This window comes from Phyllobates terribilis, unplaced genomic scaffold (genome assembly GCF_046119375.1).
Source record: "Phyllobates terribilis strain yellow unplaced genomic scaffold, ASM4611937v1 Scaffold_4__5_contigs__length_816908805, whole genome shotgun sequence".
Lineage (NCBI taxonomy): Eukaryota > Metazoa > Chordata > Amphibia > Anura > Dendrobatidae > Phyllobates > Phyllobates terribilis.
This window is the reverse complement of record NW_027362764.1, coordinates 707,424,531-707,451,540: the sequence shown is the minus strand read 5'-3', so window position 1 is coordinate 707,451,540 and position 27,010 is coordinate 707,424,531. Positions and strand designations below refer to the sequence as shown.

Genomic DNA, 27,010 nt, shown 5'->3' with positions numbered 1-27,010 from the left:
AAACTATTACCCCACTTGCCAACGCACCAGGGCAAGTGAGAAGAGCTGAGGCTAAGCAGCAGAATTAGCGCATCCAATGGATGTGCCATTTCTGGGATGGCTGAGGGCTGGTGTTATTAGGCTGGGAGGGGGCCAATATACATGGCCCCTTACCAGCCTATTAATATCCTGCAGCTGTCTGCTTTGCCTTTGCTGGGTATTAAAAATAGGGGGGACCCCACATAAATTTGTTTTTGGGTCCACCCTATTTTTAATAACCAGCTAAGGCAAATCAGACAGCTGCGGGCTGATATTAATAGGCATATCCATGCATATTTTCCCAGTCTAAAAATACCTGCCTCCAGCTGTCTGTTTTCCCTCGGCTGGTTTTAAAAAGGAAGGGGATCGCATGTTTTTTATTTATTTATTCTAACTGTCCGTTCAATCACAGCTATGCCATTACTTGACATGGCTGAGATGGAGCCAGAAGTGCCCACAGCCTTAAAGTTTGTTGATTGGCTGCGCAGCCTTTCAACAAGTTTTATTAGACTTCCAGACCCAAACAGGAAACTGGACATACAGAAAGAAGTCCGTGTCTGGGGTCTGTTACCAGACACTAGAAGTCCGGTACGAACCCCAAACTTTTCAGTTTGGGTTTGCTCATCCCTTATATTTAGCACCACCATGTAACTAATCCGGTGAATTGTTGCTTCCTATAAACTAGTCCTGCCTCGGATCCTCTTATCATGCCTCCATGACCTGTGGTTGATATCCTCCATACATGGTGTACTAACTGTCCTACCACCGTGGCGATGGTACTATAGAGGATATCTGTCACGAATCAGGGAGGTGTAACTAGTGGATTGGAGGCAGGACTACTCTTGGTTGTATAGTCCTTCCTCATTAGAATAGCCCAAACAGCAGAACAAATGTTCATTTTTAACGGTGTGCGTTTTTTTAGGATCTTTTGCAGCGGATCCACTCCAAAAATGACAGAAAAATGGCTTCAAAAGTTCTTGAGAGATTTTTCATATTGATTTCTATTATAAAACCCCTTGTTGTTCATATGTTCAGTCTTTTGAGTGTTTTTCTTCCTCTTTAGATTTTGAAAAACGCCTGGTGTGAGAAAAGAAAGTTCATGTAACTGCTTTGAGGCATCTTCTAATAAAAAAAAAGCTCAAAACTGTGCATTGTCCAATCAGAAGGCTGCAAAAAATGCTTCAGGATTGAAAAAAAAAACTCTTCAGGAACCACTTCAGGAAATGAAAAAAAAACACCTCAAAAACTCAGTTTGCACGGAGTCTTTTTGCTGAGTTTTTGGAGTAGAAACTCAGTTTTTGAAGGGTTTTGCATTTTCTGAGGAGGATTTGGTGAGTTTTCTTTTACAAACCACTTCAGGAAAAAGTGGGTGGCTTTTTTCCTGAAGTGGCTCTGCCGGCATTTTTTGCGCTCATTTTTGTGGTGGCTGCGCTGCTGGCATCTTTTGCTCATATTTTCTATTACACAGAGAATGAACATGTTACTTATTTTAACCGATCCAGGCTTTCTGAACCCTGTAGCAGTTTAAAAAAGTAAGAAAGTACTGAAAATGCGCACAGCAATGTTGTTTTGACAATGCAGTGCATTATGTCCATTTCTTGTGGCAGTTTTTTGGCACTTTTTCAAGCAGATTCAGCACGGAGTCTGCCTGAAAAATACCTTGAGTGCACATAGCCAGTTTCTGCCGCAAAACCTTCTGAAAAAAGTCTGTGTGCACATAGCTCCAAAAACTCAGCAACAAGACATACCCTGTGAAAAAAAAGTGCACGTCACTTGTTTGAAGCATTTCCTGATGGAAAATGTTTCAATCTAGGTACTGTCTAATCGAAAGGCTGCAAAAAAACACTTCAGGAAGAAAAATGCAAATACCTTTGAAAAACTCTTCTAAACCGTTTTAGCAAACGAAAAACTCCTCCAAAAACTCCCCAAAGAAGGAGCGTTTCCAGAAGCAGGCTCCATTAGAAAACCCATTGTTTTTGTCCGCTTCAAAAAAACTCCCTGTGCACATCTTCTAAAAGATAACGCTTGTGTGCAACACACAAGGACCATATTAGAGACCCGTAATCACCATATATAACACTGCATTGACGGTTTGGTGCAGCTCGGGGAGCTGACAGTGTTCTCTTCTCTGTTTTTTTAAATTTTTATTTCAAGATTGTGAAATCCACACTATCTTCATTTATATTATCAAATATGATAAAATAGGAATGAGGATGACATCATCCAACTTTCTTCATTATTTGAAGAATCTGAGAAAATGAAAAAAAAATTTTTTTTTTTTTTTTTTTTAGAACTCATTAAAAATAAAGAGCTCATTCAGATGGTTCACACCACCAGGCTGGATCTTTTGTCTTCAGAGAATTATCTCTTCTTTATATCTTTAAAATGTGTCCTGCTGAAGTTCTCTTCAAACGGCTGGAAAATGTAAATATCACATTAACGTGACATTTTTGGGACATGCAGGAGAGGTTTATTTGGTGAAAAATTCTCATCTCACATCACATCACTCATCATGAACTTTGGTTTATTTGCTTTGTGGAAATAAGGTGGGAGACATTGTTTATGTCGCCATTCAGTTTTTTTTTTTGTGATGGTTCACATATTTATATTATCCAAGTGAATGACCATTAATATCTTAACTGGGATCAAAGAAGCTATATAAAAAAAATAATCCTGAGATATTGGAGTTTTTACACCAGTCATTGAGCTCTAGTCACTTCTTAGCTTGTGCTGTGTACTATGTGGCCAGGCTCAGCAGTTACATCACAATCTTTACAGGGCATGATTATAATGAAAAGTAGCACCTCTGCATAAAGCTAAAGGCTTTCAATGAACAAGTCCCCCTCTCTGCACAGTGACCTCTACACATATCATAGAGCATCACCACGATTTCTCATGAATGTCAATAGGTTGTGTAGAGTTGCTGTTGTAGCTGCTGAAGCTCAATGACTACCCTCATAAATATGTAAGAGAAGAAGAAAAATAATAAAATATGTAGGGAATGGAGAGGGATGATTTACTTCTTCATCCTTGATGTAATTGATTAATGTGGGTCTCGGGATAATTTTTGGACCTAGTTTCTCAAACGGGCATGGTGAGCTTGGGTAGTTTAGTCCAGGCATACCTTGTATGGCAGAGGGCCAAACACATCGATTGCACTTGTACCGCTGGGCTTTACCGATCCTGGTTGGTAACGTTTGCAGAGAGTGAAGTTCTAGTAAAGACGTTGTTGCAGGTGACTTGCTTCTTTGCCTTATTCCACTCATTCATGAGTTTTAAAAATTTATATTGAGAAACTAAAAACAGACTAAAGGAATTGGGCACTCCTGTACAATTCTTTATTAATGGCCCCCTGAGGGCTGCATAAAAGTAAAAAAAATCTATACTTTCCTTTTAGACCAGCATCTCTTCTCCACTCTCAGCCCAATGGTCTCCTCACATAAAAAAATGCCACATGAGAGCTGCAGCCAATCAGCGCTTGACAAAGAAAAAATAGTGTTTCTTCTGCCCGGATGTAATTTTAAAGGCTGCAGCCACGGCTGATTGGCTGCAGCAGTCATGTGACATTATGTCAGGAGACTGGCGGTGGTTAGAGTCCAGAGATCAGAAGAGTGGTGCCGATTCAGAACTTAATTATGAAGACTGCAGCAGTCATGTGACATTATGTCAGGAGACTGGCAGTGGACAGAGTGTAGAGATCAGAGGAGTGGTGCCTGTTCAGGAGGTAACAGTAGCACACTAGGGCCATTAATGAGGGGTTGTCCTGTAGTGGATAACCCATTTAAAAAATTGAATTAATATATCTTTTTAATTAGTAGAAATAAACTGATAAATCCCTTTTAACCCATTCACCCCGGGCAATTTTCAGTTTTTTTATTTATTTTTTTTCTCCCCTTTTTCAAAGAGCCATAGCTTTTTTTATTTTTCCAGCCATATTCAGGCTTGTTTTTTGCAGGATGAGTTGTACTTTTGAATAACATCATTCATTCTACCACATAGTGTACTGGAAAACGGGAAAAAAATTCCAATTTTGGTGAAATTGCAAAAAAAAATACAACTCCACAATAGTTTTCTTATTTTTTTTATTTTCCATGTTCACTATATGGTAAAATTTGATCTGCCAATATGATTTCCCAGGTCTGTACGAGTATGCAGATACTAAATGTGCAGGGTTTTTTTTTTTTTTCAGTAGTGGGAAAAAAAATTCAGAAATTTGTCAAAAAAAAAAAATTGTCTTTTGTCACCATTTTCCAAGACCATAACGTATTAATTTTTTGTGATATGGGACTAGGTGAGGGCTTATTTTTGTGCCCTGAGCTGACTTTTTATTAATACCATTTTGGGGTAGATGCAATGTTTTGATCGCGATCAAAAAAACATAATTATGGCGTTTTGATTTTTTTTCTCGTTACGCCGTTTACCGATCAGATTAACTTATTTTGTATTTTGATAGATCAGACATTTCTGAATGCGACGATACCAAATATTTGTGTTTTATATTTTTTTTAATTGTTTTATTTTTAATGGGGCAAAAGGGGGGCGATTTCAACTTTTATGTTTATTTATTTTTTAAACTTTTTTTTTTTTACTGTATTTAATAGTCCCCTTAGGAGACTTGAAGCTGCAATCATCTGTTCATCTGTGCTATATATAGCAGGGCTTCAGCACTGCTATATATAGCAAAAATCACGATGTCCTATGAATGCTGGCCAAGAGCCGGCGTTCACAACAGCATCATGATGACAGGCACGGGGGTCTTCAGTAGACCCCCGGCTATCATGACAATGCATCGGCACCCCACGATCACGTGACAGCGGCATTTAACTGGGTTAACAGTCGCGGGAGGATCTCAGATCCACCTGCGGCTGTTAGAGGCTCTTGATGACTGATTAAATCAGCCATCAAGTGCAGGGAAAGATGCGGGCTCAACGCCTGAGCTCACATCAAAGGCAGGGAAATGGCCAATGACGTAAATGTACGTCATCAGTCATGAAGGGCTTAAAGGATGTTTTTACATATGGAAGTAGTGGTATGACTGGTAGGTGCTTGTCCCTTTTTTGTAAAGATTTTCTGTACTAGTCATGAGAAATCTAGTGTAGGAGCAAATCAGGCTGGAAGTACACTGTGGCTGTGCTCTGTGGAAATGCACTGTCAAGTGCATTGACACGCCCCCGGTGCACTTCCAGCCTTATTTGCACATTGTTTCTACACTTAATCTCGGATGACTTTCAAATCGGAACTGTACAAAAAATGCATAATTTTTAGTGGGGGACAAGCTCCTATAGAGCCGTACCACTCCTTCCATATGTAAAGACATGGTTCCCTTTAAGAAACGCTTCTTCTGGATGGAGACTATTATGGAGACATAGAACATAACATAGATGGAGACATAGAACATAGAACATAACATTTCATTTACTCTCCTCGTCCTCATTTCTTTGTCCAATAAACCTAAAATTATATTCTGTGGTCCATTTAGAAATGTGTATTGTGCATATAACTGCAGTATTTCCTTGCCATAATAATAGACAATATCACATTGTGCTCCGAATCCTCAGTTTCTATAACCTGCGGCTCCTCGTGTGCTCAACTCATACGTCCATACATTGTCCACAGGATAAAACAACATTTCATTGTGCTTTTGACTATTATACCTGCACGTGCCGGCTTAGTTCAATTTACTGTTATGTGCAGCTAACATGTAGCTCGGTGCGCTGAAATATATCTTCTTATTGCAGTCTCTAAGATACTTCAAGTATGTCTTCATTTCCAACATGGGTTAAAGCAAAGAAATACCTTTCATCAGTCATTAGTGGAAAAATGTTGAGCGTCTAGGAAAAATGCCGTGTATTATATGTTATGCTCGCGCCCGGACTGACTGGCGTGAGCTTGGTTAGTGGTCCCACTGGACCATAAGCCAAGGAGTGCCTGGAGGGGCGTGACTAAGTATCAACTCGGTCCGACCAAGGTAGCACGGCGGCTCAGTTGACTCTGTGAACCAGAGAGGAACCGAGCAGAGGGGCCAGGTGCTACTCCAGGTCAGACCCCGGTCACAGCTGTTGACCCACACCGGGGGATGCAGGAACGGGCAGGCACAGCTGGTATGCAGACAGGTGGGTACTGGCAGGCACGGCTGTTATGCAGACAGGCGGGTACTGGCAGGCACGACTGGTATGCAGACAGGTGGGTACTGGCAGGCACGGCTGGTATGCAGACAGTCGGGTACTGGCAGGTATGAACGCAAGCTGGATAGGGACCAGTACAAACTGGGATTCAGGAACAGAGCCGCGGGTGCGGTGGACTAGCAGAGCAGAACCGCAGGCGCGGAGGACAAGCGGGGCAGAGCGGAGCAAAACCGCAGGTGCGGTGGACAGCAGAGCAGAGCGAAACTGCAGATGCGGTGAACAAGCAGAGCCGAGCGAAACCGCCGATGCGGTGAACAAGCAGAGCGAAACCGCCGGTGCGGTGAACAAGCAGAGCAGAACCGCCAGTGCGGTGAACAAACAGAGCGGAGCAAAAGCGCCAGTGCGGTGAACAAGCAGAGCGGAGCAAAACCGCAGGTGCGGTGAACAAGCAGAGCGGAGCCAAACCGCAGGTGTGGTGAAAAAGCAGAGCAGAGCAAAACCGCAGGTGCAGTGAACAAGCAGAGCAGAGCAAAACTGCAGGTTCGGTGAACAAGCAGAGCGGAGCAAAACCGCAGGTGCGGTGAACAAGCAGAGCGGAGCAAAACCACAGGTTCAGTGAACAAGCAGAGCGGAGCAAAACCGCAGGTGCCGTGAACAAGCAGAGTGGAGCAAAACCGCAGGTGCCGTGAACAAGCAGAGCGGAGCAAAACCGCAGGTGCGGTAAACAAGCAGAGCAGAGCAGAACTGCAGGTGCAGTGAACAAGCAGAGCAGAGCAAAACCGCAGGTGCGGTGAACAAGCAGAGGAGAACAGAACCGCAGGTGCGGTGAACAAGCAGAGCAGAACGGAACCGCAGGTGCAGTGAACAAGCAGAGCAGAGCGTAACTGCAGGTGCGGTGAACAAGCAGAGCAGAGCGGAACCGCAGGTGCGGTGAACAAGCAGAGCGGAACCGCAGGTGTGGTGAACAAGCAGAGCGGAGCGGAACCGCAGGTGCAGTGAACAAGCAGAGCAGAACAAAACCGCAGGTGCAGTGAACAAGCAGATCAGAGCGGAACCGCAGGTGCAGTGAACAAGCAGAGCAGAGCGGAACCGCGGGTGCGGTGGACAAGCAGAGCGGAACCACAGGTGCGGTGAACAAGCAGAGCAGAGCGGAACCGCAGGTGCAGTGAACAAGCAGAGCAGAGCGGAACCGCAGGTGCGGTGAACAAGCAGAGCAGAGCCAAACCGCAGGTGTGGTGAAAAAGCAGAGCAGAGCAAAACCGCAGGTGCAGTGAACAAGCAGAGCAGAGCAAAACTGCAGGTTCGGTGAACAAGCAGAGCGGAGCAAAACCGCAGGTGCGGTGAACAAGCAGAGCGGAGCAAAACCACAGGTTCGGTGAACAAGCAGAGCGGAGCAAAACCGCAGGTGCCGTGAACAAGCAGAGTGGAGCAAAACCGCAGGTGCCGTGAACAAGCAGAGCGGAGCAAAACCGCAGGTGCGGTAAACAAGCAGAGCGGAGCGAAACTGCAGGTGCGGTGAACAAGCAGAGCAGAGCAGAACTGCAGGTGCAGTGAACAAGCAGAGCAGAGCAAAACCGCAGGTGCGGTGAACAAGCAGAGCAGAACAGAACCGCAGGTGCGGTGAACAAGCAGAGCAGAATGGAACCGCAGGTGCAGTGAACAAGCAGAGCAGAGCGTAACTGCAGGTGAGGTGAACAAGCAGAGCAGAGCGGAACTGCAGGTGCGGTGAACAAGCAGAGCGGAACCGAAGGTGCGGTGAACAAGCAGAGCGGAGCGGAACCGCAGGTGCAGTGAACAAGCAGAGCAGAACAAAACCTCAGGTGCAGTGAACAAGCAGATCAGAGCGGAACCGCAGGTGCAGTGAACAAGCAGAGCAGAGCGGAACCGCGGGTGCGGTGGACAAGCAGAGCGGAACCACAGGTGCGGTGAACAAGCAGAGCAGAGCGGAACCGCAGGTGCGGTGAACAAGCAGATCAGAGCGGAACCGCAGGTGCGGTGAACAAGCACAGCAGAGCAGAACCGCAGGTGCGGTGAACAAGCAGTGCAGAGCGGAACCGCAGGTGGCGGTGAATAAGCAGAGCAGATACACACAAGGTACTTACAATGAAGTAGCGAGTGGACACTAAACTCACAAACAGAAGTACAGAGACAACGAGTTGGAGTTAGATGCAGGTTCAGACACTGCAGGAAAAGGGGAGATACGAACATAGAAACAAACAAGTAACAGGCTAAGACACTGTTCAGACAGGAACTGAACCAGGAACAAGATACAGGAACGAGCCTGGGAACTCAGCCCCCAGGGTGGCGGAAACAGACTAGAAGTCTCAGATACAGGCAACAGGCCTGGGTATACAGCCCCCAGGGTGGCGGAACAGACTAGAAGTCACAGATACAGGTAACAGGCCTGGGTATACAGCCCCCAGGGTGGCGGAAATAGACAAGATTCAGGACTGGACCTGGCAACTCAGTTGCACAGAACACACTGTAAGAAAGTGTTCCTCAGGCACCCCCTACTGGGTGGAGGGGGTTTAAGTATCCAGTGACTCACAGCAATAGGCTGGGGAGGCATTAGGAGTGCGCACACAGTAACTATAAGAATCAGGCAGTAGCCGCGCCGCCGCCGTAAGCAATCAGACAAGAGACACAGCAGCTACTGGAGCAAAGTGTGCAGCCTGGATTGATAGGTAAGATGGCGGTCTTGCATGGTGGGAGGTGGTAAGCCATGCTAGCACGCCGCCAGGGATGTTACATTATATACCATAAGTCCTGAAGATTTATACAGCACCATTTCCATCATATTGCTATTCCATGTGTTATGACCGTAGGGCCTGTTATTATTTGTATCTGAATATTTACCATGCCTCCTTCAAAGGAGCTTTATTCTTGCCCTATGGTGAACCCCAGCGTCTTCCATCTTTGTATTCGTCTCAATACCAGGCGACCACTATCGAAAAAGCGACACACACTATGCTGCTTTGTAGATATAAGATAAAGTATCAGGACATTTCTTTGGAAATGTTTTAATTAAAATTGACCTGTTACCTTGATATAAAACGTCAGTGGTGCCGTGAAAACATCAAATAAGGAATGGCCTTGTTAAAAAATGTAGAATCTTGCTATTATATGTCATTCTTTACATTCCATTGTGAAGGAGCAAAGGGCAGACATTTTTCCTTTACAAGCTTAATTCTTTCCACCATTGAGACACATGAGGATCTCATTATTACATATTGTATTTCAGGAGAATGTTTTTATCTTTGGGGTACTGAGTAGTAAATCGACTCTTGCAGATTATTGACCGGGGCCCTTGCTAGGCTATAAACCTTATCTACTATCAGCCAGGGCTCTGCAAATAAAACCTAGGCCAGCCTGGGAATAAACACCAACACTGGCTGATAAATGTCAGCTGCCCGCCCACTAAGAGTTGTCTCAATTTCGTAAATGGGTAAAATTGCAAAATGCTTGTAAAAACAAACAACTTTGCAATTTATTTCTTATTAAAAATACTTTCCTTTCTCAAGAATGGAGGAATTTTTAATTGTATAGCTTACTACCTAGGTTACCGACCACTGCTGCACTCTATCAGAGGTGGCTAATAAAGAAGTGCAGCGCTTACTGGCTCTTTGCTATAGAGTTTGTGAGCGCTGGTCTGAAGCAGGCAGGATTGCTGATGCTATAGAGGCGAAGCTGCCGCTGCTTTCAGTATCAGAGAGCACACAGTTCAGGGCAGCGTCTCATCTTGATCCGAACTATCAATCATCGGGGGCTCACCATCCCTTGGCAGGCAATAAGCTGGGCAGCAGAGGAGCAGTGCACTCCTGAAAACACATCATTCGGCAACCCATTTAAAATTACTTGTCACATGAAAAAAATGCTATTAACCTGCAGATATGAGTTAATCTACAGGTTAATAGCATTCTGAGAGCCCTGCTGCCAGGAGGAAATTAACTTTAATCCTCCCAGCAGCTTTGGCGTTCAGTCAACAATAGTTTGGTCCACTAGTTGGACGTATCGCAATTTGTTGCATGTGTTATACGCACAGTATCTTTTAAGGTATTATTTCTCCTTGTGGGCAGAACTTTATTTCTCCCGGCAGCCGTCGGCGTTCAGTCATAGGGACGGCACCAGTGCGATTTCAGTCACCACTCTGTTTATAGAGAGTGCCGGCTGTAACCATGCCCCCAGCACTGACTGACAGCCGGCCTTAATGCTGAGCTGCTGTCAGTCAGTGCCGGGGGCGTGGTTTCAGCCACCGTTCACTATACACAGAGTGATGACTGAAACTATGCCAGCACCACCCCTGTGGCAAACTAGTGGTCCAAACTATTGTTAGAAAGCAATACCAGCCTCTAAATGATGCATTACAATATTGAATCCTTCTTATACACAGTATGGTCCCATTCTTCACAGTACTGTACACATCGATTACATCTGTAGCACCCCGAGGGTTCGGTTGCTACAGAGGTATTGCATCTCACCCAGATGTGCGATATCTCACTTCCAGGTAAGGATGGAGTGTGGCTCAGGACCCTAACACCCACATGCACTACACCACATTTCCGGGGGACAGCTCGACGGTGCTCCCATTAGTTATGCAGGCACGAGTGAGCATGTCCCTGGCTGGAGTGGGGGGAGGGAACACCTAGAGAAGGGAACCCGGTAGTGTGTGCGTGGGGGAAGTAGATCCTGGGTGCACTCTGTACAGGAGTATAAAGGGAGGCACCATCTTGGAAAGGGAGTGAGTTGAGACAGGAGAAGACAGGGAGCAGAGCTGCTTTATGGGCTCTGCTCCACAGGCAGGCCCTGTCAGGAGGCCTGAGCCTGGAGGAGGGAAGAAGGAGGAAGAGGAGCAGACTGGGCTCCAGGAAGGACAGAGGGGACCCCAGGGGTGTGGACTGGCTGGTAGCCACCACACGCCCGCCGCTACCTGAGTAGGGGGGTCAGGTCAAGAAGATGGGAACCGGATCCCAAATTAGTGGAGGAGAGAAACTACCCTCAACTAAGAACCGGAGGCTGCGACATTACATGTGGAGCAGCCCCTCACCACACCCGCTAGGAAGGCACCACATAGGACCTGGGAAACGCAGGCCAACGTTTGCCCACCAAGAAGGTCCGAGGCAGCTGGACATAAGCATGGTCACTAGTGGGGTTGAAGACCAGAGACAGGGGACATAAAGGGGGTCCTGCAAAGCACTCCAGAAAGACCTGGGAGTTAACCGAGCCCCTCACCTGGTGAGCACAGCGCGACACAGGCGGCCACCTCTGCAGCGGTGGCCTGGAGCAGTAACCGAGTAACCGTGAGTAAAGACCCTGGACTGCACCACCAAGACTCCCGAGTTGTCTTTGTTGCGCTCGTGTACCACCATCACCCCCATCATCTATCCCTGCTGCCCTGAGGCCATACCCCTCCCGTTGGGGGTTATACCACCACGCTGCACATTCTCATACACCTGGCCTCAGTGGACTGTTCTGCAGCGGCGGCTTCAAAGCCGCACTCAACGGGTGGCGTAGTCGATCAAGTTAACATCTACTGCCATAGACCGCCACTTAGTCTGACTCCCTGGGCACGGACCGGATCACCGCCACGAGACTACAACCCTCAACAGATCCGGCTCCGGGTAAGCTCCCGCGTGCGCAACACTGCGCGACACAGGCCCAGGGGTGCGTCAACTTTTGGCGTAGTCGGCAGGATTTCGTGCCCGCAACCACCGGGTACTGCGTGCCTGAAAAAGAGACTTTTAAAACTTACCATCCGTGAAGTTTTCCCCGCCATCCGGCGCCATCTTCAGCCTTCTTCCCGCCATCTGTGGAGTTTTCCCGCCATTGGGCGCCATCTTGAGGACGCCGCGCGGGAAGAAGAGGGGCGTGGACTCCGAAAGCGCGCGAGAACTGAAGCCACGCCTCACGTCCGGACGTTGCGTAAGGTCCTGGAAGGAGCCCAGCAGACGCCGACGTCACTGGAGCGCGACGGAAGGTCCTCGACCCTGATGATCAACTGCGGAGCCGCGGCCTACGGAAGAGGATCATTGCCAGGTAGGCCACGGTCCACCAGGGGGGAGGAGGACACCAGGAACGGACAGCAAGATGGCGGACCGGCAGCAGACTAAGCTGCCCAGCATCGGCAGCGCCCCAGCCGTCGCGGGCCCCGACCAGCACCAGGAGAAGACGCGTGACGCAGGAGCGGTCGCGGGAGCAGGTAAGAGGAGTCTCCCTGTCCCGGACGCTGCCAGCGTCAGCCTGCTCCCGGGCCACCCGGTGGAGCCGCCGATCCCGGGCGCTGCAGACGCAGACCTGCTCCAGACCCCGCAACAAGCCCTGCAGCCGAGCCCTCCAGACCTGGGCACTGCCACCACTAGCCCGCGCCCAGGCCCAAAGTCGCACCCCCTGACCCCGGGCGTCATTAACAGTACCACTCAGACCCCGAGTACCAAGAGGGCCCGGACGGGTCTGAACCTGAGAAAGAGAAAGGAGCGTGTGGAGCACACCGTTAATCGTAAACGGTAAAAGAGGAGATGTAAATAGTTACCCGACCGGGTATAAGGACTGTTGTGGGACTGTTTCCACTAAGAGTGTGGTCCCCGTTGGGACAGAAAGAGAACTGTTTCCCTTACCCCCTACCTGGCTGGGGACTGAGAACAGCCACCCCTTTTTCCCTCTAACTGGCTGGGGACTGAGAACAGCCACCCCTACCTGGCCGAGGACTGAGAGCGGCCATATCCTGTAAATAATTATGTGTTTCTAGTAATGTATAGGAGTCCTTGGTGGATTTACCGGGAATCCTTTGTACAGTTAGTGGAGCGTAACCCAGGATGGACTAAAAGACTGTTAAGGACTCGGGGCAGGACAGACCCCTACCTGGTTACGTCTCCCTGTTTTAGGAAAATGGACACCTGGTTGCAGAATAAACTGTGACCTGTTATAAAGAGACTTCTTCGTGGATCTGCTGCTAGAAATGTTTTATATGAAAAATTTATATGCTAGAATGTGTTACTATGAAAAAGAGTTCCAGAACAGTACATATGCACTTATACCGTTTAAGAGAGAGCCGTTCCCATAAAGGGAAACTGAATGTTGATACCTGTTATACTTGTTGTTTATGAAAAATTTGCATGTTCTAATGTATACCCTGTCTTTTGCTCAGTTCCAGCCCGCGGACGTGCTGGGTTTTGCCAGGGGGGAATGTAGCACCCCGAGGGTTCGGTTGCTACAGAGGTATTGCATCTCACCCAGATGTGCGATATCTCACTTCCAGGTAAGGATGGAGTGTGGCTCAGGACCCTAACACCCACATGCACTACACCACATTTCCGGGGGACAGCTCGACGGTGCTCCCATTAGTTATGCAGGCACGAGTGAGCATGTCCCTGGCTGGAGTGGGGGGAGGGAACACCTAGAGAAGGGAACCCGGTAGTGTGTGCGTGGGGGAAGTAGATCCTGGGTGCACTCTGTACAGGAGTATAAAGGGAGGCACCATCTTGGAAAGGGAGTGAGTTGAGAGAGGAGAAGACAGGGAGCAGAGCTGCTTTATGGGCTCTGCTCCACAGGCAGGCCCTGTCAGGAGGCCTGAGCCTGGAGGAGGGAAGAAGGAGGAAGAGGAGCAGACTGGGCTCCAGGAAGGACAGAGGGGACCCCAGGGGTGTGGACTGGCTGGTAGCCACCACACGCCCGCCGCTACCTGAGTAGGGGGGTCAGGTCAAGAAGATGGGAACCGGATCCCAAATTAGTGGAGGAGAGAAACTACCCTCAACTAAGAACCGGAGGCTGCGACATTACATGTGGAGCAGCCCCTCACCACACCCGCTAGGAAGGCACCACATAGGACCTGGGAAACGCAGGCCAACGTTTGCCCACCAAGAAGGTCCGAGGCAGCTGGACATAAGCGTGGTCACTAGTGGGGTTGAAGACCAGAGACAGGGGACATAAAGGGGGTCCTGCAAAGCACTCCAGAAAGACCTGGGAGTTAACCGAGCCCCTCACCTGGTGAGCACAGCGCGACACAGGCGGCCACCTCTGCAGCGGTGGCCTGGAGCAGTAACCGAGTAACCGTGAGTAAAGACCCTGAACTGCACCACCAAGACTCCCGAGTTGTCTTTGTTGCGCTCGTGTACCACCATCACCCCCATCATCTATCCCTGCTGCCCTGAGGCCATACCCCTCCCGTTGGGGGTTATACCACCACGCTGCACATTCTCATACACCTGGCCTCAGTGGACTGTTCTGCAGCGGCGGCTTCAAAGCCGCACTCAACGGGTGGCGTAGTCGATCAAGTTAACATCTACTGCCATAGACCGCCACTTAGTCTGACTCCCTGGGCACGGACCGGATCACCGCCACGAGACTACAACCCTCAACAGATCCGGCTTCGGGTAAGCTCCCGCGTGCGCAACGCTGCGCGACACAGGCCCAGGGGTGCGTCACATCCATATACAGATAACCTGTGTTTTCGTCGTGTCATGCATAAATCATATCACATCCTACAGGAGTCCAGCATCAGACACTCCAAATAAAGGTTACAAAGAGTTTATTACTAAATCCATTATTTGTGTCGTTTTTCAGGTCTTCGTCCTAAAAGAACAATTCGTCTTGTTCTATGGACTGGGGAAGAACAAGGAGGAGTTGGGGCCAGTCAGTATTACAATGTGCACAAGGTAAGGAGCCATTTTTGTATATCTTACACCACTTCATTCTATTTAGATATGTCACAAGTTTTTATAGAGTTCCTGAAATATTTGTTTAAAAAATTCCAAAGGGCTTTTTGGAAATCCAATCAAAGGGTAAGCATGTGCTGCTGTTTTTTAAACTCTGTCTTGAGAAATGTTACTTGCTGTCTTTTATTTTACCTGGTATGTGATGCAATCAATAAGAATATTTTTGGGAGGGATAATTCCGGGGCTTTGGATATTTCTACTTGGATTGACTTGCGGTTTGGTGGAAAGTCACCCCAAGTTAAAAGCACGGAACAGCTGGAGTGGTGCATGGGAACTGTGTTATACAGTATATATGAAAGGCAAAACATATGTCACATCATGGAACAGCCATGGATATTCATGATGAATAATATAGAGGTGAGCAGCTGATGTACTAACATGAAGATGTCCTTCATACAAGAAAGATAACATCCTGAATTTCCTATTTCCTAGTTGGCTGCTAATTGGCTTTCAATAATCATATGCAGTAAGTATTAAAGTATATGCACACAACGTCTTTTTCAGGCAGATACCACCTGAAAAAGCGATGCAGAAAGTAAACATAATGCACAGTAATGTAAATACGACATTGCTGTGCACATGTTCAGTGTTGTTATTTCTTTTAACCACTTCAGTGTTTGGAAACAATTAAACGGTGAAAAGTAGTAACATGTTCACTCTTTAATGTATAAAATACATGAGATATTGGTCAATGTTTTGGCCATAATACACAAGCTTACAACCAACATCAGGAGTCCTCATTGTCTTGCGAGTTCCGACACTATAAATCAGTATTGAATTCGAATTTGATGTCCTTTTCGGTGAGCTGCTTTGATTTTGAGTCGGTTGAGCTGTAAGTTGGTGAGAGGTTGACGTGTCAGTTGATGAAGCTCAGTGGAGTTAATGAGAGCACAAATAACCCAGACGTCATTTTATCCTCCATTTTAACTGAAATTATCCCAAAATAATAGCTAATTAAATAAACCTCAAGTTGAGTAATGTAATGAAGAAGGCATGAAGCGGTGTCGGATTTCTTTCCAGTGTAGGAATGATGTTGGCTGCACATTTTGGGTGATGTCAATGCCCTGTTGCCCATCAGCAAAAAGCAGTTACGGGGGAAACTTGCTGTTTCTAAGAAACATGATGTACATAGAAATGAAACTGCAAGTGGTTTTCTTTTATAAATCACAGACTGTTTATAAGAGTTCGCAAGACGCTTTGAGAAGAGTTTAACAACGTGATGTACGGAACGTCAAACATCTTCAAAGACTTGATGTATGTGTGAGCTCCAATGTGGACACGTTAACGTTTCGATCTTAGCGATTTCCTTTTAACAAGAATTAATTATGTTTTTTATCAATCCTCATTTGCTGTTCATGTAGGAATACATGAGCCTGATAAAAATAGTCTTTGATCTAATGGATTCCTAGGCAAGGAACCCACAAAAGTTACCAATGGAATATTATATTTAGTGTAGAGCTATTATAAGGTGATGCCGGTAGCTGCGCCTTTTGCAGCTAAAACCCTCTACTTGACTTTACTCAACTCCACTGTCATGTTTTTCATAGGAAGAAGCAACATGTAAAGAGGTTTTCTCACAAAAGACATTTATCACCTATCCTTTGACTGAGAGTCCCACTAATCACTAGAATGGGCAACCGATCACTCATTCCTTGTCATTGAGGTCTTTAGTGAATGGAGCAGCCTGGTTGCGCATCACTGCTGCTCCATACGATGTCTATTGGACTGATGGCTATCTTAGTGAATCCCATTGACATGAATGGACCAACAAAGATTCTATGTCACCATGCCAATCCATTCCATTCCATCCATAGTGATTAGGACCAGGAGATCGAGACCCCTGTTCAAGAGATTGATGGGGTTACCAGCTGGATAATTGATAATTGTCTTTTGTGGGAAAACCCTTTTAACGGGACAGGCTTGTCAACTGTTGGTGCTTAGTCTATCTCTGAATATCTTTTAATATCTGAACCTTCTCAGAACTGTCACTTTGCTAGAGCAACAAGGTTCCTTGGTTCATTTGTGAAGTTGTTTGTTTGCTATTTTGGATTTGACCCATACCCAGATTCTGCCTTTGGGTCACTGCCATTCTTGACCTCTATCTGTCTATCGTGATGAATGAACTCTAAAAGTAGGCTGTCGGCAACTACTATTGAAGACAACTCCGAGGACATGATCTGAGGATCCTCTGGATTTTCTTAGCAAAGTCTATACCCTCATGAACAACGTATTAACTGTCCCCAGTTTGGCACTAAACTAAATCTAATAATGACACAGTGGGTCTGCGCTCCTACGCAGAAGACTGACCATGACATATATTGTGTATTCATGGTTTATTAAGTTGCAAACTATTCTAGAACTGGTGACTTAGATTCTCTGCATAGTCAGTGTTAAAAGGCTTCCCAGCTTCAGCTAATACCACAGATGATATAGATGCTTTCTGCAGATACCAGATCAATCAGAACAGCAGTCAACGGTTGGGCCATAATTCTAGATCTGGCTATACACAAGAGATGGCTGTTGGATGAACACTGGTATGAGCAGAAGTTGTTACTCACAGCTTTACCATAGTCAGTGGAAGAAGGGAAAAAACACTGCCAGACACTAATGATTTCGACAAGTTGAAAGGGAGGGACTTTATCAAACCTTTCATGAAATAGGTGGTGTATATAGAGGAAATGGTATAATTATTATTATAAGCTTGAGGAGCCTTTATTGTGTAGTGAACATTTTGTTTCGGCCAGGTTCACATGGTTATAGTAAAATAAGGTGAGTTTACGTCTCCAAATTGCATAATGGACGGGTGCAGGACTGGACCAGACTAGTGCATGCTACGATTTTTTTCGCACGAAAAATCACTGGTGCGCACACAAAAATAACACTAGTTATTATTGGATCATTGTGCTGTCAGTTCAGCAGACAGACAATACTCCGACTGAAAATAGGGCTGACTGAAACCAGCCTAATAAAAATGTAAAATGGCTAAAAAGTAGCAAAAGTATTTGTGATTACAAACGAGATAACAATGTCCCACATTTTCTTTTCTCGGTCACTTTATTGGGGGACACAATCAGACATTTATGTTATATCCATAGGATATAAATGTCTACCGTAGAAATACTACTTAAAAGAGAGTCTGTCAGTGTGAAATAACTTTTCAAACCATGCATAGTCGCTCTGTGCACCCTTGGTGTGGCCAAACAGATCAGTGCACCTTCCCACCTACATCTTTTCCATCATTCTCTGCCTTCTTCTCCAGAACTCTTAATCAAGGAAGAAGAGGGCAAAGATAGATACAAAACAAGCATTGAACTGTTTGGCCACCCCAAGGGTACACCGAGGGTCTCTGCTTGGTTTGAACAGTCATTTTGTACTGACAGACTCCCATTAGGGGAAGAATTGATGGGATATTTAGTATTTTTTTGTATATTTTCTATGTTTAGTATTCCTTTAATAACTTCTGCTTTTCTCAGAACAGATAAATTTGGAGGAGCAAAGTTGTTTTTACTTCTAGAATTACTGATATATAACGGTATTTTCACTTGTTATTGTCAGTTGGGTCCTGTCTAGTGTCCAAGATTTTTACAATTTGGTTGACGTTACATGATTTTCAAATAACTTGAACCGCTTGAAGTTTTATGATAGTGACCTATGTTAGAAAAGAATTTTTGGAACGTGTAACTGCTGTGAGAGACGATGGTTAGGTGCATTGTGATTTAGATCCATGAGTTCATTTTGTTTTTCGGGTTCAATCCTGCAGTACTCTTCTGTGGAGAAGTTTCAATATAATCGCAAATTTAAAAAAAAATCATTGGTTTTGAAAAAAACACAAGATTCCAAAGGAATATATCATGTAAAGTTGTTTTTTTTTTACATTTTTAATACATGTAGATATATCAATATTTGATTTTCATTGAAACAGTATATAACAGCAAAGGTGGTAGAATTATGCAAAAATAAACTAAGTTACATTAACTTGTTAAAATTATTTATCAAAAAATTCACAGACATGCATTTTTCTTCTGTGAAAAGATTAACTGTTGTATCTTATAACATATTTTAGTGATATTTAAAAAGTTTAAATCGCTATCAATATTAAAAGAAATTAAATTTGACAAATTTCACAATGATCACTGGTATTAGGCGAACATTTCCTGTCCTGTAGACATCACTTTTTATCAGTTACCTCATTATCATCACAGGCAGTATTAGGTTAGGTTTTCATGTGCGTTTGAGTCTCCATTAAAGATTCTGTAATTTTTATAGCAAAAAATTGTGAAGTAGTGAAGCATGCAGTGCTATTTTTTCCAGTAAAATGACAAACACAAGTCGATGGGATCCATCTGACATCGATGATTATGTACATTGTGTGATGGATCCGTCCTTGGAATTCATACCAAGGACAGATCCATCACACGACGTGCATCCATCTGACATCGATGATGTACATTGTGTGATGGATCCATCCTTGGCATGAATTCTGTTTTTCTATTCCTAATATGGAACACAGTAACAGGATCAGTGTCGGACCGCGTTGGCAAAAGCCCACCAATGACATTCATTTTTGGGGCCCATTGTTCAGCTACATGCAAAAATAGCCTGAACCTAGAACACAAATTTACTATTGCTTCTATGTAATATTAATTTGGCAAGCTTGTTTAAAGAATAATTAGTTGATATTTTTTTCTGCAAATTGTGAATCAAGTGTAATAGCATTGCTTATCAGCACTACATCACGGGGGCCTACCGGAGGATTCTCCTGTTTCCCAGTGGGCCAGTCCGAGTCTGAACGGGATACAAAACGCTGATGTAAACCAAGCCAAACAATGTAAGGTATCACCTATAAATAGATAACACGGGAACCACCATTGACAATAGGTGAAGGTCACAGCTCACCTCCTCTCCCTCCCTGCACAATAACCTCTGCACAGGTCACAGAGCATGCCTAGAAAAGTCTCAAATAAAACATCTGCAGGCTGTTGCGCTCTATGGCCTATGTAACTTCTGTACATCATATCTCTGAATGCTGTTAGTAGCAGCTCAGGAAAAGATGGCCACCTCCATAATTCTGCACAGAAAATAGAATAAAAAAAATTACAATCAAAAAATAAAAAATGATGACAAATATATGAGTATAGGATCATTTGTTTTAATGAACCCTCCATTTCGTAGCGAAATCTCTTTGGATTTAGTGGTATGTTCACAATCACTCTTATGTTGCAGGTTTTACTTAGGACTGAGGTTCAGTCTTCTGACAGATAGTCAGCATTCAGTCTCCATGGCTTCCTTATTCCTGTATAAAAAACTAGTCTATTTTTTTAGCGAAGTGGGCATGCTCCTCAACTCTTCCTTGTAGGCGTTTCTTGTGGAAGCACACCCAGTTGGCTAAAAAAGTTACATTTACACGCAAGTAAAAGAGGGCCATATGTCAAGAGTAGAGAGGAGCAGGAACAAAAGTTAAAGAATGCCAGATTCAAGATAACAGCGGCATTTACAACAGGTTAAAGAAAGAAATAAATATTCACGGCCAGTGACAGGTCTTCTTTAAAGGGAATCTGTCACCACGTTTTCACTATGTACGCTGAAGACAGCATGCTGTAGACGATAAAATACAGATTTCAGAGATGCCCCTTTTATCAAGCTCCGTGGTTTTGTTTGATTGTTGATTGTTTTATCACCAGGAGCTTATCATTGCTGAGGCAAAGCAGCACATGCCTCCTGGTCCGGCAACGCCCCCTCCTGTGACAGGCACCTCACTGTCTATGGAAATTGTATATACAGAGCCTGGTGTGGGCGGGGTTAGCTGTGGTGTGGGCGGGGTTAGCTTCCTCAGCTCTGCTTCATGCTAAATCTAATTGCTCTGATTGTGTCAGAACGGCTGTACACAGTAATTTAAGTGTTACATTGTTGGATTCAACTTCTCTTTGCTTACATCACGCTGCGCTCAGATCAGGTGGCAAAAAAACGCTGACAGTTTAAGCACCCCGTAAATAAGAGCCTGTGAACAGGGGCATATTAGGTGTTCACTATTATACCATACTAATTGAATTACCTGTGTTACACACTCTCATTTACCTAACAGAACCTTTTCAGGAAATGTTTTGTCCTTACGTTGTCATCATAACTTCTGAGCAATGCTGTTGTGCTGACGGCTCTCATGCATGTGCATTGGCTCCTTATACCTTTTAATCTGTTCTGGTTTTAGGTGCAAGTGTTTTGCCAAATATCACACTAAACCCTGGACAAACGTACTGTTATTTTATTGTCTGTGTAATCCACCTAATGACAGTTCCAGTGGCGTAGCCAGTGAGTCACGTAATTAAACCTCTCACCGATGTCATCTGTGTCTTAAGACATTGACTGTCTAATGTCACATGGAGTGATTTGTGCAAATATCCCCTGTTAATTATTCCTGGCAAAGGTCACTCTATAGTGACTGTTTGCGACTTTTGTTAGCAGCATAAATGACTAATTTGGAGAAATCCTGTGATCTTGCATAATAATCTGAGCCCGATACTATATCCAGATCATAATACTGCACCGCATTATCTGACTGTCGGTTTATTTAAGAGTCACCAGATTAATCTTCAGACGAGAACGTGGAATTAAATAGAGTATTGGATTGCATGCATGCCTGGGAACTCTTAAAATGCTACCTTGAGATTTAGGATTACCAAATAGCGGACAGGCTCAGGGTTCACCACAGAAATTCTGTCTAATTATTACTGTGTTCAGTATAGGTTGTACATGCATTGGAAGGCACAAATATTTTTTTTTTTTTTTTTATAGAAGTTCTCATAGAAAGCCAAAATAAACTCTTAACATTATATTACAAAAATAGTAAATTATCTCCCATCTATTGGTTAGAGGAAACTTACAATACTGATTGTTGGGTCTCTGACTTCTGGGACTCTCAGTTATCTTGAGACTGAGACTGTGTATTCAAAGAACCTTGCCTTGAGTGGAGCAGAAGTGCACATGTTCAACCTCCACTCCATTCATTTTCTAGGGCAGTGGTTCTCAAACTGTGGGGCACCCCCTAGTTGTTGGTGAGGCTCAGAAGATGAGGCAGTTTTCATAAAAGTGATTTATATGCTGTGCAGTCCTTTCCAGCTACAGCAATATTTAGAATAGGAACTTTTCAATTATTGTAGAAATTAAGACATAGTATTAATTTTATTATGGCCTTCAACTACAGATTCTGAGGTCCAGATATCATATTGGTCTGTCTGTTGAGGCTCATTAGAAAAAGTTTGAGAGACCCTAGTTTATGGGATTGCCAGAAATGGTGAAACTCTGTGCTTGGCTTTCTCTGTCTATCCCATAGACAACTAATGTAGCGGAGCATGCACATCTCCACACAATTCAAGACCAGGCTCTGCAGCAGGTCCAGGTTCCAGAGCCTCATTCTTGGAATTCCTGGGGTCCAAAAAGGTTGGACACCCAATGATCAGTGAGTTATCTTCTTTCCATAGGATATCCACAGCTTAGGGAATAATGTCCTGTTTTGGGAATAACTCTTTGTTATTTTCCACTATTTAATATTATGTTATTTTTAGATCAAGCATTATTTGCTTGATAGGTCCTTATAAAAATTGAAGCTGATATCTGATACAGAGCACTGGATGGTGACAAGATACTATTCTGCTGCCTCCTTTAGAGGGAGCCAAGGAGCCTATTGCATGCTGTATTGTTATAGAACTTAAAGGGATTGACCGGCCAAAAATCACAAATCTGCAGTCACCCTATGTGACTGCAGACTTGTGAATCCTCACACAGTGCGCACTCTGTGATGTGAGGATTCTCAAGTATCAGCTCCGGGAACGGAGGTCACATGACTGCAAGTATGCGATATGCATACTCCTGGTCACATTCCGACTAGACTGTTTCCTGCCTCGTGCAATATACTGAAACAGTCTAGTCAGGTTCTGGCCAGGATTATACATATCACATACTTGCTTTCACAAGACCGTTCCCGATGCTAACACCCGAGAATCCTCACAGTGCTCAGTACGCGCTGTGTGAGGATTCACCAGTCTGCAGTCACATAGAGTCTAGAGGTTTAGACAAGACAAATACAGCAATAGATTCATATTCAGACTAGGCGGGTTCAGGGTTCAGGATTGGGTTCAGGCAGAACGGATTCAAAAGTAGTATCAGGTACAGACTGGGACAGGTTCAGGAATAGGTTCAGGGACCCAGGAGCAAACTCAAATTAAACACTAAAGAGAGTGTTGTACAGGTACCTCCCTACAGGGGAGGGTGCCTTAAGTTCTAGATGCCTGCCAGCTATTGGCTGGGAGCTAATCGAGAGTGCACACTAACCCTTTAAGAAGTGGGGAGCGCACGCACACTAAGCTGTGCCGCCGGGAGACCTGCGAGCCATGCGGAGGCCCTGGGAGCAGGAATCCATGGCAGGACAGGAAGACACCGCCGAGCGGCCGTGGCGCTGAGTATGTCGCCATCCCTGCTGGGAAGAGGGAGAGGTCATACTTATGTTTTCTTATACACATGTTTATTTCCTTTGTGTGTATTAGAACAACAAAAAAAAAAACAGATAAAAAAAGGCAAATTGGACATAATTTCACACAAAACCCCAAAAATGGGCTGGACAAAATTGTTAACACCTTCAACTTAATATTTGGTTGCACACCCTTTGGAATAAATAACTACAATCAGTCGCTTCCTATAATCATCAACAAGCTTCTTACACCTCTCAACTGGAATTTTGGACCACTTTTCTTTTGCAAACTGATCCAGGTCTCTCATATTTGAAGGGTTCCTTCTCCCAACAGCAATTTTAAGATCTCTCCACGGGTGTTCATTTTAGATCCGGACTCATTACTGGCCACTTCAGAACTCTCCAGCGCTTTGTTTCCATCCATTTTTGGGTGTTTCTAGAAGTATTTTTGGGGTCATTGTCCTGCTGAAAGACCCATGACCTAGGACGCAAACACAGCTTTCTGACACTGGGCACTACATTGCGACCCAAAATCCTTTGGTAATCTTTAGATTTCATGATGCCTTGCACACAATCAATGCACCCAATGAAAGAGGCAGCAAAACAACCCCAAAACATCTTTGAACCCCCACCATATTTGACTGTATGTACTGTGTTCTTTTCTTTGTAGGCCTCATTCCATTTTTGGTAAACAGTAGAATGATGTGCTTTACCAAAAAGCTCTATCTTAGTCTCATCTGCCACAAGACACTTTCCCAGAAGAATTTTAGTTAAGTCACATACATTTTGGCAAACTGCAGTCTAGCTTTTTTATGTCTCTGTGTCAGCAGTGGTGTCCTTCTGGGTCTCCTGCCATAGCGATTAATTTCATGCAAATGTTGACGGATAGTTCGTACTGACACTGATGCACCCTGAGCCTACAGGACAGCTTGAATTTATTTGGAACTTGATTGTGGCTGCTTATCCACCATCCGGACTATCCGGCATTGCAACCTTAGATCAATTTTTCTCTACCATCCGAGTCCAGGGAGATTAGCTACAGTGCCATGGGTTGTAAACCTTTTGATTATGTTGTGCATCGTGGACAAATGAACATCAAGATCTCTGGAGATTGTTGATATTTTTCAACAATTTTGGTTCTCAAGTACTCAGACAGTTCTCTTCTCCTCTTTCTGTTCTCCATGCTTAGTGTGGCACACACAGACACACAATGCAAAGATTGAGTCAACTTCTCCCCTTTGTATCTGGTTTCAGGTGTGATTTTCATTTTGTCCCCACCTGTTATTTGCCACAGGTGAGTTTGAAGGAGAATCACATGCTTGAAACAAAGTTGTTTACCCAAATTTTTGGAAAGGTGCCAACAATTTTGTCAGGCCCATTTTTGGGGTTTAGTGTGAAATTATGTCCAATTTGCCTTTTTCTCTCAGCTTTTTTATGTTGTTCCAATACACAAAATCGAAATTAACGTGGATAACAAAACAAGGGGAATTGCAATAATTTTCTGGGAGAAATACTTCATTTTCTGGAACAAATTCAAGGGTACCAAAACTTTCGGCCATGACTGTATATGATGTAGATATAAGACAAATGTTTGAATAAATTGACAACTGGGCATTGCTATTCATGGGCATACCCAGGATCAAAACTAGGGGGGGCAAGCCATGGTCACAGATACCGAAGAGAAATATATATATATAGTACAATGCAAAGATTTCACTTCTTACATTACATGAGAGATATCTATTGTAAATTCCACGATAGCTCAGAAACCGGCGAATCGCTCCACAGAGTATACTGGCCCCCATAAAATGCTCCATACAGGATACTGGTCCCCATATAACGCTCCATACAGGATACTGGCCCCCATATAATGCTCCATACAGGATACTGGCCCCCATATAATGCTCCATACAGAATACTGGCTCTCATATAACGTGCCATACAGGATACTGGCCCCCATATAACGCTTCATACAGGATACTGGCCCCCATATAATGCTCCATACAGAATACTGGCCCCCATATAATGCTCCATACAGAATACTGGCCCCCATATAATGCTCCATAAAGGATACTGGCCCCCATATAATGCTCCATACAGGATACTGGCCCCCATATAACACTCCATACAGAATACTGGCTCCCATATAACGCTCCATACAGAATACTGGCTCCCATATAACGCTCCATACAGGATACTGGCCCCCATATAATGCTCCATACAGAATACTGGCCCACATATAATGCTCCATACAGAATACTGGCCCCCATATAACGCTCCATACAGAATACTGGCCCCCATATAATGCTCCATACAGGATACTGGCCCCCATATAATGCTCCATACAGAATACTGGCCCCCTTAAAATGCTCCATAGCGAATACTGGCCCCCATATAACGCTCCATACGGAATACTGGCCCCCATATAACACTCCATACAGGATACTGGCCCCCATATAACGCTCCGTACAGGATACTGGCCCCCATATAACGCTCCATACGGAATACGGCCCCCATATAATGCTCCATACAGGATACTGGCCCCCATATAACGCTCCATACAGAATACTGGCCCCCATATAGCGCTCCATGTAGGATGCTGGCCCCCATATAACGCTCCATGCAGGATACTGGCCCCCATATAACGCTCCATGCAGGATACTGGCCCCCATATAACGCTCCATGCAGGCTGTTCCCCACACATAATGCCTCATGCAGGCTGTTCCCCACACATAATGCCCCACGCAGGCTGTTCCCCCCACATAATGCCCCACGCAGGCTGTTCCCCCCCACATAATGCCCCATGCAGGCTGTACCCCCCCATATAATGCCCCATGTAGGATGTCACCCCCCCTTATAATGCCCCATGCAGGATGACACCCCCCCTTCCTTATAATGCCCCATGCAGGATGTCACCCCCCCTCCCTTATAATGCCCCATGCAGGATGTCACACCCCCCCCCCTTATAATGCCCCATGCAGGATGTCGCACGCACACCCTCCCTTATAATGCCCCATGCAGGATGTCACCCCCTCTCTTTATAATGCCCCATGCAGGATGTCACCCCCCTTATAATGCCCCATGCAGGATGTCACCCCCCCTTATAATGCCCCATGCAGGATGTCAAACACACCCCCCTCCCTTATAATGCCCCATGCAGGATGTCAAACACACCCCCCTCCCTTATAATGCCCCATGCAGGATGTCACCCCCTCTCTTTATAATGCCCCATGCAGGATGTCACCCCCCCCCTTATAATGCCCCATGCAGGATGTCACACCCCCCCCTCCCTTATAATGCCCCATGCAGGATGTCACCCCCTCTCTTTATAATGCCCCATGCAGGATGTCACCCCCCCACCCTTATAATGCCCCATGCAGGATGTCACCCCCCCTTATAATGTCCCATGCAGGATGTCACACACCCCCACCTCACCCCCCTCCCTTATACTGCCACAGGCCTCCATACAATAAAAAAAAAAAAAAATCAAATACTCACCTCACGTCTCACCTGCTGCCGATGCTCTGGACTCCTCAGCGTCGCCGGCCTCATCCCGCTCTGCGCTGTGACTGCTCAGGAGAGAGCGCGGTGTAAAGACGTCACCGCGCCCTCTGACCTGAGAAGTCACAGTGCAGCAGCCGCGGAGGATGCAGGAGCTGCTGAGGAGGCACGGGGAGGGGTAAGTATTGTGCCAGGTG

General features: G+C 45.2%; 1 protein-coding gene across 1 annotated transcript in view; it reads left to right on the top strand.

The window, feature by feature from the left end:
* CPQ (carboxypeptidase Q) overlaps nt 1-27,010 on the top strand; it is a 727,454-nt gene that overhangs the window by 564,056 nt on the left and 136,388 nt on the right. Inside the window, exon 6 of the mRNA XM_073679639.1 lies at nt 14,700-14,791. Coding sequence (XP_073535740.1) covers nt 14,700-14,791 — 92 coding nt within the window. The remainder of the gene's footprint in view (nt 1-14,699; nt 14,792-27,010) is intronic.